The sequence below is a fragment of the Poecile atricapillus genome, chromosome 13 (genome assembly GCF_030490865.1).
Source record: "Poecile atricapillus isolate bPoeAtr1 chromosome 13, bPoeAtr1.hap1, whole genome shotgun sequence".
NCBI classification, from domain to species: Eukaryota; Metazoa; Chordata; class Aves; order Passeriformes; family Paridae; genus Poecile; species Poecile atricapillus.
Window position 1 is genome coordinate 9476398 of NC_081261.1, and position 18747 is coordinate 9495144.

The 18747-nt window shown below is 54.1% G+C and overlaps 1 protein-coding gene across 1 annotated transcript; it reads left to right on the plus strand.

Annotated features, from left to right (window-relative positions):
* The first annotated feature begins 1207 nt into the window (after positions 1-1207).
* Positions 1208-16244, plus strand: PITX1 (paired like homeodomain 1). Its single transcript, XM_058848764.1, has 4 exons — positions 1208-1256; positions 9647-9828; positions 12575-12780; positions 15649-16244. The coding sequence occupies exons 2-4, from the start codon at positions 9666-9668 to the stop codon at positions 16186-16188; spliced, it is 909 nt and encodes a 302-aa protein (XP_058704747.1). The 5' UTR covers positions 1208-1256; positions 9647-9665; the 3' UTR covers positions 16189-16244.
* Positions 16245-18747: the final 2503 nt, after the last annotated feature.

The following is an 18747-nucleotide window of genomic DNA, read 5'->3' on the forward strand; positions in this document are numbered from 1 at the left end:
CCTAATAACACATCATTAAACATTGATTTAAAGACAATCATCTTCCCTCTTCAGTTTCACAGCACCTTTAAAACAGCTGTTAGGCTGCAGAGGGGATGATCAGCTGAACAGGAAACACATTGTTAGCTCCCAGCATTAAAACAGTAGAATGCATTAATTTATGAGCTCCTACTCCCTCTCCAAAAGTTTTATTATGTTAATATCACCTTGATGTGCTGGTAGGCCCCAGTGCCAAAGCCTCTTTCACACAGTATGTGCCATCCTAAATTACAGGCTGGGTGCCTCCTGGAACTGCCTTTGGAAAACTGGAGTAAACCAGCAAGCACTGAAGTTAATATTATCTTACAGAGCAACAACCAGCTAATGCTCGACATGTGAATCCCATTTACTTCTTCTCTCTATAACAAATGGCAAGTGTGGGACTGGACTGTTTGTGATTTTATGCTATTTATCTTTCTGATCCATTCCATATTCGTTGTCCTTAGTCTTCAGCTACAGCTATACCCTGTGTGTATAGGAGTGTGTGACCTGCTCTGCTTAGGAAAGCCCTAGGCACACCCCCACCGCCGTTTGCTTGGTCACTGCATGACTTTCGTGTTTTTCTCTTGAGAGGCAAATTTCCAGGGTGTAGGTATGAGAAGCGCAGTGTCAGGAACTCCAGAAGCATCCCTGGAAAATGAAAGCGGGCCGAGGGAACGAGCAGTGGGCTCAGTGTGTCGGTATCACCCGGGCAAGCATCTCCTGGAGCCCTGCATCCTCCGGCCCGGGCAGCCCCGGCTGCTACCCGCAGCCTTCCCCCAGGTGCTCAGCGCTGTGTTCCCAGTTCCACACCGAGGTCCTGAAACAAGAGAGCACGTCGGCGGGGGGGAGGAGTGGGGAGGAAAGAAGTAAAAGAAGAGGCCATTCCTTGTCCCTGTCCCCTCGGCCAGAAGCCCCAACCGGGAGGAAATGAAGAGGGCAGGGGCCGTGTAGCCAGGAGCACGAAGCCGCCCCCCGAGAGAGGCTCTGCCGGGCGGGAGCGGCGGGACTCGGGGGGCCGGGCTCGGGGATGCCTTCGGCGGCAGGACGGAGATGCGGGGCGGCCGGCGCCGCCGGTCTCCCGGTGCGGGCGGCGCTGGCCCCGGCCCTCCCCCGTCTGCGGCACCCTGGGACGGGGCTGACGTCAGGAGGAGACGGGGAAATCTCCCAAGAAAACCCTGGAGCGGCGGCCGGGGCTCGCACAGCGCCCGCCGGGCCCGGCACCCCGCCACCGCCCGGTGAGTTCCCCACGCGCGTCCCCGCCGCGCCCGGCCCGCCCCACGCGTGTCCTGCCCGTCCCTCCGGCCGCCCGCGGGCCCGGCCCCGCCCGCCGAGCCCTCCTGCCCCCGAGCTCCCCTCAGCTCCGCGGGGCTCTCCCGGCGGCCGCGGGGCCGCGGAGCGCTCCGGGACTGAGACAAAGCCGAGCCGGGCCGTGCGGCCCCTCAGCGCCGCCGCGCCTCCCGCCCCGCGCTCCCCGCTCCGCTCTCCGCGCAATCCTTGACATCTTTATACCGTGTAGAAATTCTTTCGGGACCTCTGCGCTTCGTCAGCTCTGACAAATGCGCTGGAAAAGGCAATTCCAGAGGGGTTACCTCATCTTATAATTTTGTTATGTGTATATATATATATATATTTAATTTTTTTTTTTCCAAAAGCACCGACACGTTCCCAGCCCCCGGCGCTGCTGCTCGGGGCGCTCCGCGGCTCGTCCCCGGTGCGCCGGGCGGGGAGGCCGGGGAAGGCAGCGGCGGGGGCTGCAGCGATGCCCGGAGCCTCGGGCGGCCCCGGCGGGGCTGGGGCTCCCCGGGACGAGCCGGGACTGTGAGGGATGGGGGCCGGGGCTGCTCGGTGCCCCAGCGGGGCTGCGCTGCCGCGGGGAAGGGCCGGCTGCTGCCGGGGATGCGCAGGGCGGGCGGGAGGGGAGACCCTGGGCCGTCGATGAATTTTCCTTTTCAGGAAAATAATATTCTGCAGCCCCCGTGCTTTCCTCTTTTTGGTTTGGGTATTTTTGGTTTTGTTTTTATTTTAATTTTAAAAACAGGCATCATTTTTTGGGAAGTACATATATCGCGGGTTCCACGCAGCTCCTGTGGCGGAGTAAAGTCCTGGAACTGGGGGAGAAATGGTTTTTCTCCGCCTGTTAAACCCGCTTAAATGGACGTGAGGAATGCCCACCGATGTTATCTTTCGGGGATTTCGTTTTCAGACTCGCCTTAAAAACTTTTACACTGAGCGAGTTTTCTATTATGTCTATCATTTTCTATTATTTCGTCCCCTTTCCCCAAATTTTGCCAACCACACTGCAAACAAAGTCCGAGTCACGAATTGAACATAAAATGATACGTAGTGCTTGAATCGAGAACCTAGATGTTGTTTGCTTTTTTAAATAACAGTTTAAATATATATATTTTCCACTTAACAAACCAAAATCCATGTTCTCCAGGTTATTCCCTGCGCCAGCTCCAGCCGCCTATATAAAAACTGACTTCCAAATATTTCCTGAGGTCTACTTCACTGGCAGAACTTCCCCAAAAATCCTTCATTTGCCTGAAATATGAGCAAAGTCCTTGGAAATCCCGCGCTGGAGCCATGGTCACATTTCCCTGGGAAAGTTTTAGACGAGTTAGAGGCGCCTGAGACCGAGGCAGATTCTTCCTCCCGAAACCCACTGCCGAACAATAACCTGGTGGCTCTGCCACCTCTCTTTTACAGCGCGTTTTATTGTTCATGCATGTGTTATTATGAAAATGTGTATTTCCAAATATATATATATATTTATTTATATTTATATAAATAACCCCTTCTTATCGGGCTTATAGTAGGGAGCCCATTTCTCCCAGAAAATGACCGCTGATGAAACAATTCATTATTTCCCTCCCGTGATGAACCACTCGGATATATACTGCTTTTAAATAACAAAAGGGGAGGAGAAAACATTCTCTAGTAAAGCCGAATTCCTTCGTTAGACCGCCTCCTAAACGTGCTAATAAAACTAATTCGTTTTATTTGCCCTGAACTTTTATATCTAACCCGGCGCGCTGATTAGCACAGCCCTCTGGAAGGCGGTGTGTTCCTATCTCTCTCCGAGATGTGCCCGTTAAGATACGGCCGTTCCCACAGTGGAACTGGCAGGAAAAGTGTCCCGTGCCTTTATGTGGGCGCTGTTTGCTCCTGGGGCAGTGGAGACGAGCGGAGCTGCGCCGGGAGCAGCGCGGGGCTGCCGAGCAGTGGGGAGAGATCAGCCCTTTGGGGGGAAACAAGAAAAAAAGTCAGAAGGAAAAATTGAAAAGAGAGAAAAAAAAAAAATATATATATGTATACGGGGAGGGGCGAGGAGGAGAAGGAAAGAAAATAAGAGAAAAATTTAGAAGAAAAAAATATAAAAGGAGGAGAAATAAAATAACCTAGAAGATAAACTGAATATGCTCAAAGGTTAATTATTTCTCTGATTTTGCATTTTAAGGCAGGAAATGTGTAGGTCTTGCAGAGATTCGCTGCTGTTCTAAGCACATTAAAGAGTCCAACGCATTATTAATATATTTCAGCCCTTCAGGAAATGTCCTCTTGAAGGGAAATGTGTTTCTCCCATCCAACTGCTGGAGCAATTAAGAGGTTGCTCGCCCAAAACAAGGTGGGGGAAAGCCACAAGGAAACCTAATGTCGTTCATTCTAAATGTAACCTCTTTTTTTCTCCTGAAGAGGAGTCTTCAACAAATGCCAACAGAGTGCTCGGGCCTCTGATTATCCTGTTTGAGGCATCTTTTTGAGCCCACAAAAAAGCCACATTTCGGGATCTAAAGATGTACAGAGTAATATGAGCAGGCTGCCTAACAAACTCCGGTGCCCCTTCCTCTGTCAATTAATCAGAAAAGCATGTTCGCTCTGCCCAGAGAGGGAATTGTGTGGCTATATTGTGATTTTCCCCTCTTTTTCCCCCACCTAGGAAAAAAAAGAAAATGTATTCCTGAGCTGTCCATCCTCCGACGCTGTCATTGCAGTGCAATGACACTCTCGCACTCACATCAGGTTTATCAGAGATAAATCCAAACCGCTGCTATCAGCAAATTCATATTTTCTTGGAGCAGAGTTCAGTGCCTGTGGTCTGACATATGCGAGGAGGGCTGGAAGGCAGCTCCTGGCAAGGGTGAGACTGTGCCGCCAGAGGTTTGGGGGTAAAAGAAGTTGTCCCAGGTCGGACAACTACAAAATGGTTTTATTTTCGGGGTTCTGGTAGAATGACGGCCGAAGTGAACCAGCACCATCCCCGGCAGCTTCCAGCTGCAGAAAACCGAATAAGAAAACCGTTTCTCCAGCCGTCAGTCGCCGCATTTCAAGAAAGCCTTGGGGTATCATTTGTATCTGTCAGAAAACATTAAGCCTTCAACTTTTTCATCCCGAGTTTTTTCAAGCGCTGCCGCTGGCCGCCGCGCACGGGGGAGCCCCGGAGCGGGATGCGGATGGCGGGGCGGGGAGGCAGCCCCGGGAATCCCAGGTGCCCCGGGAAATGTCCCGGGCCAGACACATCCTCGTGTGTTTCCCGTCGTGTTTCAGTGGCGGGGAGAGCCCAGGTGGTGGGGCAGGGTCGGCCGGACCGAGGGGAGCGGGATGGGGCAGGGAGGCAGTGGGAGGCCCGGGGGAGCATCCGAGGCGCAGAGGGGCCCTGCGCTCCCGCGGAAGGCGGAGGCTTGGCTGACATACGGAGGGACGAAGGCTACGAGTCCAAAAGAGGCTGATTTCGTTTTGCTATACTTCTTAGGAAAATTGCTGTCCTGGCTGCGCAGAAGAGGACAGGCCGGCCGGGAGCCAGCGTAATTTTCCACCTTCCCCTCCTGAACGATTTAACACGCACTTCGGCCTGGGTTTCTTCCCTCTCTCTGCTTCCCTCTCCACCCCGCCCGTGGGGGACCGGGCTCTGGGTCCGGAGGAGGTCGGGGGTTTCTTAGGCTCCTTTCGCCGTTTTGGGGTTCTGCTTCATTTTTCCCTTCAGGCCAGGGGAGAGCAGAGCTTTGCCTTGGTCAGGGGCATAAACGCGGATCTCCACCTCGCGTGTAAGGGTCATGCTTCTCATTTGGGGTGATGGTGTTTTGGGGCACGACACCCCCGGAACAGTTCCCCGACGGACACAACCCTCACGGTGCAGCGCAACAACCCCCGCGGTGTGCTCCGTGCTCCTGCACACACTCCAGCCTGCATCACGCGTGGTCATCCCCTGTGTCAGAGCCACGCAGCAGCAGCAGCAGCATACCCGCGGGGCACTTTTTGGATGGTTCCATTGTTAAAAGTTGTTTTCCTGCAGCAAGTCCGGTCTCCTGCGTTCGGCGAAGGGGGCGCCGGGGGAGGTTGACGGGCTTGGTTTGGGCTTGGTTTGGCTGGGATTGCATTGTTTGCTTTTGGCTTGGTTTGGTCTGGTTGCATTCGTTGCGGTTTGGTTTGGTTTGGTTTGGTTTGGTTTGGTTTGGTTTGGTTTGGTTTGGTTTGGTTTGGTTTGGTTTGGTTTGGTTTGGTTTGGTTTGGTTTGGTTTGGTTTGGTTTGGTTTGGTGGACTTGAGTTAGGTTGAGCTGGATTGGGTTTGGTTGGACTGAGTTTGTTTGAATTGGAGTTGTTTGGACTCCGTTTGGCTGGGTTTAGTTGAACTGAATTTGGTAGGGTTTGAGTTGAAGGCTTCTCCCTTCTCTCTTGCCTCACTGCAGCTGTTTTTTTTCAGAAGGCTTCCATCTCTTCTCGGGTAGAGGTGCGATTGAGAGGAGGCGTCTTCATTTTTGTAACAATTCCCAATAATTTATAGACTGAATCTGAGTCTATACAACGGTAATAAATCTGAAAAGGAAAAGCTGGCAGAGACTGAACTTCACCACCTGATATACGGCCCAGGTGGTTTGGCATTGGCTGCAACCAGCCGGGGATGGGAGCCGGTCTCCGAGAGCAGGAGCCCCCTCCAGACACCTGGCGGTGAAACGGCCCTGTGCCCTCGGGGACAGTGATAGTCCTGCTCTCGGACAGACGCGTCTCTTGTTCATGGTGCTGTCACTGGCGTGGCCAGCGCTGATTTATTTCTAAGCGCCATCCTTAGTTCTGGGGTTATTTATAGCAGGAGGAAGCAGAGCGGGTTTATTTGCGGGTTTCCAGCCTTTTCTAGATCCCTGACGCAGTTCCTCGCCGGGGGTGCCGGGATGGCGGAGCGGCGGTGCTCTCCGGCCGCCCCACGCGGAGCGTTCCCACGCGAAGCTGTCCCGCAGCCCCGGTGCCCGCTGGAGCTCCGCGGGGCCCGGCCCCACCCTCCCTCCGCCTCTGCCCGGCCCTTCCCACGCCCACGCAGGTCGCGGCTCCCCGGGGATGTCCAGCCGGAGTCTCTGCGGCCGGGCTGCCGCGGCCCCTCCTTCCCGCAGCTCCTCAGCCCCCGCGGGGCGCTGGGAGAAGGGGGAACCCGAGTGCCCCCGTCCCGCCCGGCCAGCGGGGCCGCCGCGCCGCGCTCAGGTCTCGGGAGGAGCGGGCGGCTCCGGGTGGGACATCAGAGCTGGCTGCAAGGTGAGACGTGACGTCACGGAAGCAGCGAATGACGTCACGCGAATGGAGCCGTGACGTAGCGCATAGCGGAAGGAATTGTCGCATCCCGAGCAGCGCGCCCTTGGATGGGAGCGAAGAGGAGAAGGCGCAGATCTGGGGGTGACCGCCCTGGGGACGCGCTCTGTTGTCGCGCCATAGGAGTCGCGAGCAGCAGCAGGAATGACCGGGAGGATTTGGTTCTGTGCTGTAGGACTGTGCCCGCTGCAGAGAGCGCAGAGTGACAGGATGCCCTTAAATCCACGTATGACTTACGTATGAGACACACAGAGAAGACAGATACATGGTATGGATTAGATAAATATAAGATATCGATTAGATAGATCCATGATATATTCTCCCACTGCCCAGCCGTGCGCAGGTGTGCAGTGAATGCCAGCCCACACCACGGCCCGGGCGCGGACACTCCTGGAGACTGTCAGGAGAGAACCGGGAGCTGCTCCGGCTCCCGAGGGCCAGCCCGTTACTCTCTGTTTAAGGCCCGTATCAGGGGATGTCTGCCCCGGTGACACCCAGGTGACACCCAGCCCAGGAGGAGCCGAGGCCTGCGATCGCCTGGGAAGACAACGGGACCCAGCATTACCGCGGCCGCCGCCTAGGCAGAATCACGCTGGTGCCCGGGCAGAGCCTGTCTTTGCGACTAGCAGGGAGGAATTGAACCGAGAACGAATATTTTAAAACGAGATTTTATAGTACAGAATAAAAACTGTAATTAGGTTAATGATTAAAAAAAACAAAAGCACAAAGGGAAATTAAAAGGAACGAAAAAAATGTTGTCTCTGTTTCAGAGGCTGCTGTGAGCAGCGGGTTTAAAATAGTCAGAGCAGAGCCGGGCTGTTGGCAGATTCGTGGAATCATAGAAGCATCAAGGTTGAAGAAGACCCTTAAGGTCAAGGAGTGCCACCGCCTCCCTCCAGCACGGCACTCTGGGCCCCGTCCCCCTTCCGCCGAGGGCGGGGAAGCCCCCGCAGGCCGACCCCGGGCTGCCGCCCACGGAAATAAAGGGAAAAAAGGGGACGGTGAAGGGTCTCAGACATGATGCACATTTGCAGTGTATTCACCTCCTTCCTCCTTGGGAGAAAGGCCTCTCGCGCCTCTTGCTTCTCACGCGGGAGGAGGTCTCCATCCTTCCCGTGCCTTCTGCATCAGCTGAGCCCCTCGAGGCCCAGAGACCCTGGTAAATATTTGCGTTTTAAACCACGTCCATCTTAAACAGCCCCTAGGTTGTCTGGTTCACCTCGGGTGCTCGAAATTCCCAGTTGTTTGCAGACTCATGAGCGAAGTTCAGCCGGGAGCGGCAAAAAGGCAGAAGGACATCAAGATGTGACTAGAAAAAAAAAAAAAAAACAAGAAGAAAAAGAGCTCGGGAGAGCTGATCCTGATAGCACCCACATGTACATCCCCTGAACGGTGCTTAAGACCAGAGGTGAAGGGGTTGGGAGCTTTGGGCTCCCCCCGCCGGGGGTCCCCGGGCCTTGCGGGGCGCTGCCGGTGGGGCGGGCCCGGCTCCATCACTCCGGCGGGGTCGGAAAAAGCCTGCGCGGCTGGAGCACTGCTTCCCTCCGCTTTTCCATGAAACAGTTCAAAAGTTCTTTCCCACATCTTTACTTGATTTGAAAGCAAAATAGGGTGTCAGGATAGATCAGTTAAAGTGAGCCGAGAAGGTAGAGAGGAGAGAGGGTCGTTTCCCTAGGCGGTCACAGCCAGGGTCTTCGTCCCTTTTCCTTTCTCCCCTTTCCCCTCACCCCTGGTACCCGCGGTTCCCACCTTCCTTCCCCCGTAGGTTTTTCCACTACGCCAAAACACCGAGGTGTTATCCAGGAGGTCTAAGGCCGTATCCCGGCCTGCGTGGGCAGCTCCAGGGACCGGCCGTGCTCCACACGCCCCTGCTTCGGGACAGGGTGCACCAGTGACCGCTGCAGGAGAGGTGGTCTGCCGAGGAAGGGTGGGGGTCTCCCACTGGCACAGTCACAGAGACCCCTCCCGAGGGTCACCGCGAGTTCGGCTGCAGCAGGAAAATGATTCGTTATTAATCATGTGCTGAAAGATGATGTGATGGGAGAGACGGCACTGCCGCTGCTCCCCGAGCTGCGCTCCCCCGGCCTTCAGGCAGGGCCCGGGCAGATCTTTCATAACCCCCGCAGCCTGGAAAATAATGTTTAAAAAGTTAGAACCAGCTCAGACGGAGCCCACAGCCCAAGCACACCTCCAGGAAGTCCTGGTGGGACTAAAACATGTGATGGGGTGGCTCAGCTCCGCGCAGAGATGCTGGGGAGTGCGCGGGTGCGCATCCACTGCTTGGTGCGGAGGTTCCGCGGCCGTGAGGTCCAACCTGGAAGGGTGTGGGGACACCCGTGGGGACGCGGGGCGCAACCTGCGCGCTGCCGGGTGCTGGGGGATTACGAAGGGGGGCGAACTGCTGGGGTGCTGGGGGCGGGCGGGGATCCCCAGAGAATTGTTCGCTTTTCCATTCGTTTGTGAAATATTTTTAATACATCACCGAGTTTGGGGGAGGAGGCGGGTGAAGAGAAGGAGGAGGGAAGGCACCCCCGAAGGAGCCCGGCCAGGCGGCGGGGGCCGGGCAGGGGGCCGCGGGTCTGGCCGCGGGCGCGCTGGGGGCGCGGATGGCGGGGAGAGCGGAGGCAGGTCCCGCGCGGCCGGGCTGGGCCAGCGCTAGATGGAGTGATGCATGAGCGAGACGGGGAGGTTTTAACCTTCAGGGGGTGGAGCCCCGTTTAACTACAGGCATTTGTTCTAGGGCAGGTCACTTTAATCTCTTTAGCTTTAAACTGTCCAACTCGCAACTCGCGTTTCTCTATAAGGGATCTTTACCACTTCTCTGCCTATGCGGCCGGAGCGCCGTGCCTCTCCCCAGCAGAGACAACCGCCTTCCAGGCGCTGCCCAGATTGCTTCCGACACCCTTAAAATAATACTGTTAGTAATAAGTGGATTTGTTTTTGGTTTTTGTTGATTTTTTTTTTTTGCTTCTTAAAAAAAAAAAAAAAAAAAAAAAAAAAGCTCCTTGTTCCTTTCTGTGTGGAATAAACACCTGCAAACTCCCCCAGGCAGCCCGGCGCCCCTGCCATGGATTCCTTTAAAGGTGGAATGAATTTGGAGAGACTGCCTGAGAGCTTGAGACCCCAACCCTCTCATGACATGGCTTCCAGCTTCCATTTGCAAAGATCCTCGGAACCCAGAGACCCGATCGACAACTCAGCCAGTGAATCCTCCGACACGGAGGTGCCAGGTAACCCTCCCCCTCCCCGCGCCCCCCGCCGTGCCTCCCCCTCCCCACCGCGCCTTCCCTCCGCGGGCGGCCGGGGGTGCTGCGCCTGCACCCCCCAACCGGGGCCGATGGAGGGACAGGGCTGAGCAAGAGGGACAGGGCTGAGCAACAGGGACAGGGCTGAGCAAGAGCTGCCGGTGATCGCGGGGAGCTGAGCCCCGGCAATCGGAGCGGGGGGCAGGGGCCCTCCTGGAGCTGCCGCCCCCACCGTGCCCGGCGCTGACAGCCCGCCGGGGGGGACACATGGCTCCATGGTCCCATCCCGGGAGCAGCTCTCTTTTATTTATTCTGTCTGTTTTTAAATTAAAAACTATGGTTATTAATTGATGGGGTCGGGGGGAAGGAGGGACTCTTCAGGGAGTACAGTTTTGCCGGATGTTTCTGAAATAATGTCAGCTTTTGCCCGGGTTTATTTTCCAGCTCGGGTGGTGCAGAGATGGAAAAAGATCTCTCTGTCAGCGAAAAAAAAAAAAAAAAAAGAAAGAAAGAAAGAAAGGACAGGCAAAGCCAGAGAGGCAAGGGGGGGCCAAGGCAGGCAGCGCAGGCCGCTGCGGAGGGATGTGCGCGGCCGCGGAGAGGTTTTGCTTGGGGGCTGAGAACTTTCCCCTTAGAAAAGGAGAAGGATCCCCATGCCCTGACCACCGTGTGCAAGGGCTACAGGAAACGCTGTGCTCTCTCAGATTGCATTTAATTAAAATAACAACATTTTCAGAATGACAAGGGAAAGGTAGAAAAGAGGAACAAAAGCTTCAAGAAAAAGCGTGATATTCCTTGTCCAGCAAGACTGTTTCAGAGAGAGTTTGTGTTTTATATAATTTTAATTTTCTAATAGCTATTGTTGCTCTTCGGAGTTTTAACCTAGAGAGTGGCTATGTAAGAGTCAGTCCCAAAGTGGCACTCGGTGAAAAAGAGGGTTTGGGTTGTGCCTCCCGGCCTGATTCGCAAACAAAGTTAGGGACCGGCGTCTGGAAGGGACACTGAGATTAGAGGGGATTATTGGAGATTAGAGAGGGAGATTTGCTCCATTTTGCCCTACCCCTGTGTGTGACCCCTCGGTGCTGCCGGAGGGCTGAGGAGCTGCCTGCTTTTCTTCTCCGAGAACCTGCAAAATACCTTTAGATTTTTATTTTTTTTTAATGGGAAAAAATAGTTACAAAATCCGATTAAAGATGCCTTCCCTTACGATTTGGAATTGTATCGCAGCCCTGCGGTGAGGCTGGATTTTTAGGGAAGCCCGGGAGAGGGGCGAGGGGACCACTGCCAAAGCCCATTGGTACCTCTGGCTGTTCCTGATCGCCCCCCGCTCCCTCTCGGCCCGGTTTATCCGAGCTGTTCGCAGCCCAGAGCGGGAGGATTTCTTTTGGCGGGGATATTTTTGTTTCTGTTTCGCCGCCGCCGCCGGGCCATGCGGCTCGGCCGGTCTGGGGACCAGCGGTCCCGGGGCCATGGGCTCTGTGCTGAGAGGCCTTGCTTGCCCTGCAAACCTCGCAGAGCCATCGGGCCCTTTTGGGGGTCGCCTGAGCAGCTGAGGCTCGCCCGCACCCTCGCCCTTTGCCCGTGAGGGGTTCCCAGCAAGGTGCGATTCGAGGGTGACTTTGCAAGGACGAGTCCTCCCGGGCTCTGGATTCAGCATGCAATTATTTTTAGATTCGCGCTTACCTCGCAGAGGTCGGGGCTGTAGAATTGCCCCCGGGCCCGCCGGCGGGGAGGGAAAACGCTCTGAAAGAGGGTTAAAAACACCACAAACGCTTAAAAGGAGGAGGGAAAAAATCTCTAAAGGAGAAACTCGCCGTGGTTTCCTGCAGCAGCAGCAGGACCGAGGCCGGGGGTTGCCGCGGCCCCCGGCCCTGCACGGCCCGGCCGCCGGGGCCCAGCCCGGGAGCGCTTTGGTTCAGGGCCTTCAGACCCTCCCCGAGCGCTTTAACCGGGACAAACCGGGCTCAAAGCGGACCGGGAGAGCCAGAGAGCCCCTTACGAAAGGGGAGAGGGGGTTCGCAGGGCCGGTATTGAATTCCTGCTCCCAGCCCGCGCAAATCCCGGCCGAGAAAACCCTCCTGGATGTTTTTTTCCTTCCTCTCTTCAGAAATGATTTTTGCGGAGGGCTTTGCTCAGCCCCGTGTTAAAATAAACACCAAAATCCTAAAAGATCAAGAATAAAATAATTATGAAAAGAGAATGAAGTGGGGAAGCGAAGAGGGGCCTTTTGCAATTAATTGCTCATGGGTTTTCCACCTCTGCCCTTCCAAAGTTTCCTGTCGTGGCCGAGCACGACAAAGACAATGGAGCAAAGATCGCTCCTTGGTTTGGAGGGAGCAAGAAGGTGCCGTAGAAAGGCAGAGCGGCCGGTGATAGCGGACCTCGCTCCCCTCGAATGCAGTCACCCTTCGGGCCGCTTCCAGCCGCTCCGGGGGTCCGTCCTGCCCGGACCCGGCACCTCCGGTGCTCCGTGCTCCTTCCCCAGCCGCCCGGGGAAAGGCCGCTCTGGGCTGCGGGGGCTCGCTGTGCTCAGCGGGACCCGGGTGGGTGCCCCCAAGCATCCCTCCGGCAGGGGCGGGCAGAGCTGGGTGCGGGGGTATCTGCCTTTGTGTGCCTGTGTTGGGAAAAACACTAAAGCAAAAACACACACACACAAAAAAAAAAAAAAAAAAAAAAAAAAAAAAGCAAAAGCAAAACAAAACAACACCAACCATCCTCGACCCCCTCGCAGAAAAAGAACGTAGCGGAGAGCAGAAAAACGAGGACGGGGCCGCCGACGACCCGGCGAAGAAGAAGAAGCAGCGGCGGCAGCGGACCCACTTCACCAGCCAGCAGCTGCAGGAGCTGGAGGCCACCTTCCAGCGGAACCGCTACCCCGACATGAGCATGAGGGAGGAGATCGCCGTCTGGACCAACCTCACCGAGCCCCGAGTCCGGGTAAGAGGGGCTGCAGCCCTGCCGGGGGCGAACTCTGCTCTGGGGCTGCCGGAGCGCGGGGTGCTCGGGGAAGCTGCCCCTTCTGGGAGCGCTGCGATGGTTTGCTCTGGGCTGGATTTTAATCACCAAAACTGGGAGCCGGGCCGGAGAGGAGAAATTCAGCTCTCGGCCACGGAGAGATTCCGCCCGGAGCGGGTCGCGACCGTGGGCCTCGCCCTGCGGAGCGGTTCGTAAAGTGGGCGGCGAGAGGTGCAGGGAGCAGCGAAAGGCCAGGGTGGGGAAGGGTCTGACTGTGGGGGGAAGAACCCTCCGGACTGGACGAAACGCGGCGCGGGGATGGAGCAAGGTCCCATCCGAGCAACTTCCCCCTGCTCTGGTTATTCCCAGTAATCGCAAAGGCCATCTCCCAGCAAACCATCGCCCCTCGCTATTGCGGCACCGGGACGGCGAGATCCAACCCGGACGGTGCCGGTCTCGGTGCCGGCCCCTCCCGGCCGTGCATCTCCCAAGGCCGCGGGCTGTTTGTGGAAGCCGAAAGCGAAGGGCAGGGGCTGGGGAGCGGTCGCAAAGTCAATACGCGCTGAAGAAACTAACTTGTACCGCGAAGGAGCTCGAGTTTTACACGCGTCGGACCTCATGCCACCATATACATATAGCGTATATATATAAAATATATATATTAAAAATAAATATATATATATGTGAAATCGAGCACGGGGACAGGTGGTGCGGGGCCTGCTCTGGCGTTCCGGAGGAGCTGGCCGGGCCGGGGGGAGCAGGCTCTGGGCTGCGGATACCTGGGCTGCCCTGCGCGCATCTGCGCACCGCCGGTGGGGTGCGGGGGCTGCTGTGACCCCGCACTCACCGACACGTGTCGCTCCCCCTCTTAGCCAGGCTCGGAAATGTTGGTGCACACGCCGAGAAACGTGTGTATATATATATATATGTATATATATATATATATATATGTGTGTCTGTGTGTGTATATATATATGTGTGTGTGTGTGTGTGTGTGCTTCGGCAGTTCCTTAAAGAGATTTATGAGTGAAAGATCCTGGCAAAGAACGACCGGGCCGAAGCGGTTCGGTCTCTAGCGATCTATCGCAAGTGCTTTTTTCCACCCGAGACATTTCCCCGCGCGGTTTCGGCAGTGGTCGCACACCACGGGGCCGTGGGCTAAAGCACCGGAGGAAACGGGAACTGCGGAGCGAAACCCCACCGCATGGAAAATCCACTTTTTCTTTTTTTCTTCTATTTTTTTTGTTTTTAACTTGGCAATTAAACTTTGAGTGGCCAAATCGGATTACAGAGAATCTGCTTTAAACATTTAAAAAGTAAACACCCATCTGAAACAAATGCGTCTGAAAGCATTGTCTTAATTGAGTTTAAAACAAAACAAAGCCCGAGCATTAATACTGGTTGAATATTTCAGGGAGCAAATATAACTAAAATACGAGTTGCAATTAACATAATTTCGTTCTCATTCTGTGTGGAGATGTTTGGGTTTGATGTTCTGAGATGGCAGATTGCAAATCTAACCTTAATTTGCTATGAGGGCCTTCCTTTAAAATGTCTAGGAGCCATAATTAAAACTATTACCCTCATTTTCAGGAAATTCCTGTCTGGAAGCACCTTCCGAGGAGCATATTACAGGTTTTGAACATGTTGGCTTTCGTTTCCTATTTATACAACATTCTTTTTATTATTGTTAATTTTTAAAATAGACTCCGCCATCCGTTCCCCCACGGAGTTTCCATCCTTGGGCCCGGTATTTAATAATAGTTGTGCCATTTCTGCGCCGGGAGGGGAGGCCCCAAGAGCCGTCCCCCGCCCTCTCCCCGGCTCCGGAGGGAGCGCAGCCTGTCCAGGGCCGGGGCCCCGGTGTTTTCAGGGTGCTCGTGGGCCCCGGCTCGGTAGGAGAAAGTCGGGGTGCGGCAGGGAGGATGTTGTAAGGGAGCCTCGCAGGCGGAACGCAGAACAATGCAGATTTTAAACCAATTTTTAAAGATTTTTGGAGCTGCCCGGCTTCCATCACAGGGACTCAAATGGTTTCCGAGGAATAGATATATATATTATATAAAAATAATAAGAGTGAGACCGGAACCGGTTTTTTGCATCAAACATCAGGACCAGCCCCTCTTCTCTGTTTCCCAGTTAGGGCTGTAAATTCTCATTAGATATAAAGGCAGAGGCTGCATCCATCCGAGGGCGATGCAGGGATTGATTTTTTTTTTTCTTTTTTTTTTTAAACCTAAACATACTAATCCAATCCCTTTTTTTATGATCTGTAACAGGGGACTTTTATTACACAGCATTAGCGTTCGGAAACGCGGCAGAGCCCGGGCGAGCCGGCCCTAATCAGAGCAGGCCGTCTCGTCGCTCCCCGCCTGGATCGGGAAAGGGGCGGCGGGGAGCCGGGGGCCGGGACAGCCTGGAGGGGCTGCTGGGCAGAGAGGCGGCTGCTGCATCCCGGCTGCCTCATCCCGGCTGCCTCATCCCGGCTGCCTCATCCCGGCTGCCTCATCCCGGCTGCCGCATCCCGGCTGCCTCATCCCGGCTGCCTCATCCCGGCTGCCTCATCCCGGCTGCCTCATCCCGGCTGCCGCATCCCGCTGCACTGAGAGGGATGCTCAGAGCCCGACGTGCTCGCAGGCACCCTGTGCAGCGGGACCCCATCCCGCGGGGGCGGGGGGCGGCGGGGACAGGCGCTGCGGGGCCGCGGAGCCGGCTCTGGAGTGCCGGAGGGGCTCCCGAGGGGAGCAGGCGCTGGCTGCGGGTACCTGTGCTCCCCTGAACACCGTCGGTGGGGTGGGGGGCTGCCGTGGCCCCGCACTCACCGAGACGTGTCGCTCCCCCCTCCCCACGCAGGTTTGGTTCAAGAACCGCCGAGCCAAGTGGAGAAAGCGGGAGCGGAACCAGCAGATGGACCTGTGCAAGAACGGCTACGTGCCCCAGTTCAGCGGGCTGATGCAGCCCTACGATGACATGTACGCCGGCTACCCCTACAACAACTGGGCCACCAAAAGCCTCACCCCGGCGCCGCTCTCCACCAAGAGCTTCACCTTCTTCAACTCCATGAGCCCCCTCTCCTCGCAGTCCATGTTCTCGGCGCCCAGCAGCATCCCCTCCATGAACATGCCCTCCAGTATGGGCCACTCGGGCGTGCCGGGCATGGCCAACTCCGGCCTCAACAACATCAACAACATCAGCGGCTCCTCGCTCAACTCGGCCATGTCCTCGCCGGCCTGTCCCTACGGGCCACCGGGCTCGCCCTACAGCGTCTACCGGGACACTTGCAACTCCAGCTTAGCCAGCCTCAGACTGAAATCAAAGCAGCACTCGAGTTTCGGCTACAGCAGTTTGCAAAGCCCCGGCTCTAGTTTAAACGCCTGTCAGTACAACAGTTGACGGACTTGACACAAACCACCTCCGACAAAGCACCGCCGACAAAGCGAAGCAGAAGCAAAGCTACGTTTAACAAAAAAAAGAAAAAAAAATTAAACCCGATGATAATTAAAAGCAAAACCCTAGCAAGTGAGAAAGGGAAAAAAATAAAATAAACCACGCACTCACCCCCCCCCCCCCCAAAAAAAAAAAACAAAAAAGCCCCAAAAACTCCGCGGACTTCGACTGTCTAGTAAAAAAAAAAAAAAAAAAAAAAAAGGCAAAACAACGATGCAACCAACAAAACAGCGCTTTAAAAATATTTTTTAAAAAAAAGAATTTAAAAAATAATAACCCCATCTAAAACCGTAAACGGACCAGAAAACTTTTGCAAGAGACACCCAAATCTGGTACATGGATGAGTTGCAATTTTTTTTCTCTGGATTATGCGGGTTGTATGTGTTTACTTGAACTTGCACAGGAGCCGGCAGGGCGGCCGCTGCCCCGCGGGGAGGGCGGCAGGAGGGGACGCCTCGGTGGTAAGAGATGGTGGGACCGTTCTTGGCCGCTTGTCGCACGGGAAGAGTTTGGTTAATGTTTACCACTGAGAAACAGAATCACACTCGGAAACAAACAAAAAAAAAATGGTTGGGGGAAGAGGGGAGGGAAAAGAAACCAAATTGCAGAGTAGAATCTGCAGGGGGAAAATGGTTGAAATATTAGGTATGAAAATATTAAAATAATAATGACAAGGGTCAACCACTTATAGAAGGTTATATTTATATCTACCGTTGCATTGTGCCGGATCATTGTCCTTGGCCGTTGAATAAACTGTTTTTAAAATGCATGATTCTTGATGTTTTTTCTTTAGTTGGAAGCTCTAAACCAGTCATTCCTGATACTAAACAGCTCAAGGTTCCTACCTCTTCATCCTTTCCAAAAGACTGCAGTATCCCCGGTTGTGAGAGAGCACAGAAACCCTTCAGCAATGCAAAAACTGTTCATTTTTTTCCCCATCCAAAGTCTTATCCTGATAATGAAATTATCATTCATCTTCATTTAAATGCAGGGGGTGTTTTTTCTCTTTGAAAAGTAAAACCGAAAACCAACCCCCGTTTATAAAGTCTCGGAAAAAAGACGAAAAATTGCTTGTTATGAAGTGATTTCAGATACTGCCTGTCTGCTAGAGAAACAGCGAGCCTCGGCGTCCGGAAAGGTTCTTAGCAAAGCTGAAAGCATTCCTTGCTTTTATAAATGTGAAGGAAAAACAAGGAACCAAAAAAATTCTTAAGGTGTTATTATCTTAAGGTGTTATTATGTAAATATAGATACTTTTACAAGTGCTTGTTGGAAAAAAAACCCATCAAACAAAACATGGAAATTATAAATATGATTTTTATTAATACGCATACAAAAGGCATATGAAGTTTAATTGCAGGCATATTTGTTGCTTATTTTTGTCGATACTTATTACCTGTAGATGACAAAGAGACATAAAATGCACACGGTACTTCTTTCCCAGTGTATTTCACACCTGTGGTAAACGTTACGCTGGATGTTTCAGTTATGCTGTTGTGGATAAGGATGCAGTATATATATTGTTTTATAAGTTATGTTTTGTGATTTTTTTTTTTTCAAAATTAAGAGCATGGGAATAAAAAAGAAAACTTTAAAAAAAAAAAAAAACTAAACCGAAACGAAATCTAGAAATGCCTTTAATGTTCTTTTCTGGCTGTGTTTAAGAGAGCGACTAAACAAGAAGAAAAGCAACTTTCTGTCCCCAGCCCCGTGGTGGCATTTTGGGGACCCCCCCTGTTTCCCCCGGTAGTTGCGCCGTCTCTCCGTGTCCCCCAGAATCCCGAGAGGGAAAAGCCCCGTTCTCTGTCCCCGCTCCCCGGGGCAACCCCGGCAGGGGAAACCCTCCCCAGGTCCAATTTTACGGCAGACCGATACCGCTGTTGCCGGAACTGGAGATCCAGCCCTCCTTGCCGCTGCATTGCTGCATCCCATCAAATCCCAGTGCTCCGAGCCGTGGGTCGGGTTTTTTCCTCCCCAAAAAGTTAATCCTGGCAGCCTGGAGCGCCCCGGTGGGCTGCAGCCCTGGCACTGCTCCTTCTCCCGCAGCCGCTCGTCCCCTTTCGCTAAGGTGCGTTTTTCCCTAGTTTCTCCAAATTCCCCGATATTCAGAATTTTAAAGGTTGTTCGATTAATTCTCCCTCTCTTTTAAGTTTTTGTAAGCATAAACCCTTCTGATTTCATTGATATTTATTTACTATTTGATGACTATTTATTAACCACTGCGATTACTATTAATGTTTTGCCCCAAATGCCGTCACTGATATAAGGAATGGATGAAATATGCGGAGCCGGGGCAGGAGTAGCTGTCTCCGGGGCTCTTTCCCGGCCCCAAGGCGCTGTTTGAGCGGCCGTGGATGGCGGAGCTCCCCGAGGAGCGCAGTTCTCTGTGCCCCGGGAGCTCCAGCTCCCGTCCCGAGGCTGAGGGGCTGCACCGGGGCTTTGTTCTCAACACGGGGGCTCAGCAGAGCGCTCCGAGTCTCCCCGGCCACTCCATCCCTCACTAGA

What these genes read in the sequence shown, in the direction of transcription:
- PITX1 (XM_058848764.1), top strand. Translation starts at nt 9,666, where the DNA reads ATGGATTCCTTTAAAGGTGGAATGAATTTGGAGAGACTGCCTGAGAGC. An exon ending in CTCCGACACGGAGGTGCCAG is followed by an intron (nt 9,829 to 12,574) that starts GTAACCCTCCCC and finishes ACCCCCTCGCAG; the next exon opens with AAAAAGAACGTAGCGGAGAG. An exon ending in TCACCGAGCCCCGAGTCCGG is followed by an intron (nt 12,781 to 15,648) that starts GTAAGAGGGGCT and finishes CTCCCCACGCAG; the next exon opens with GTTTGGTTCAAGAACCGCCG.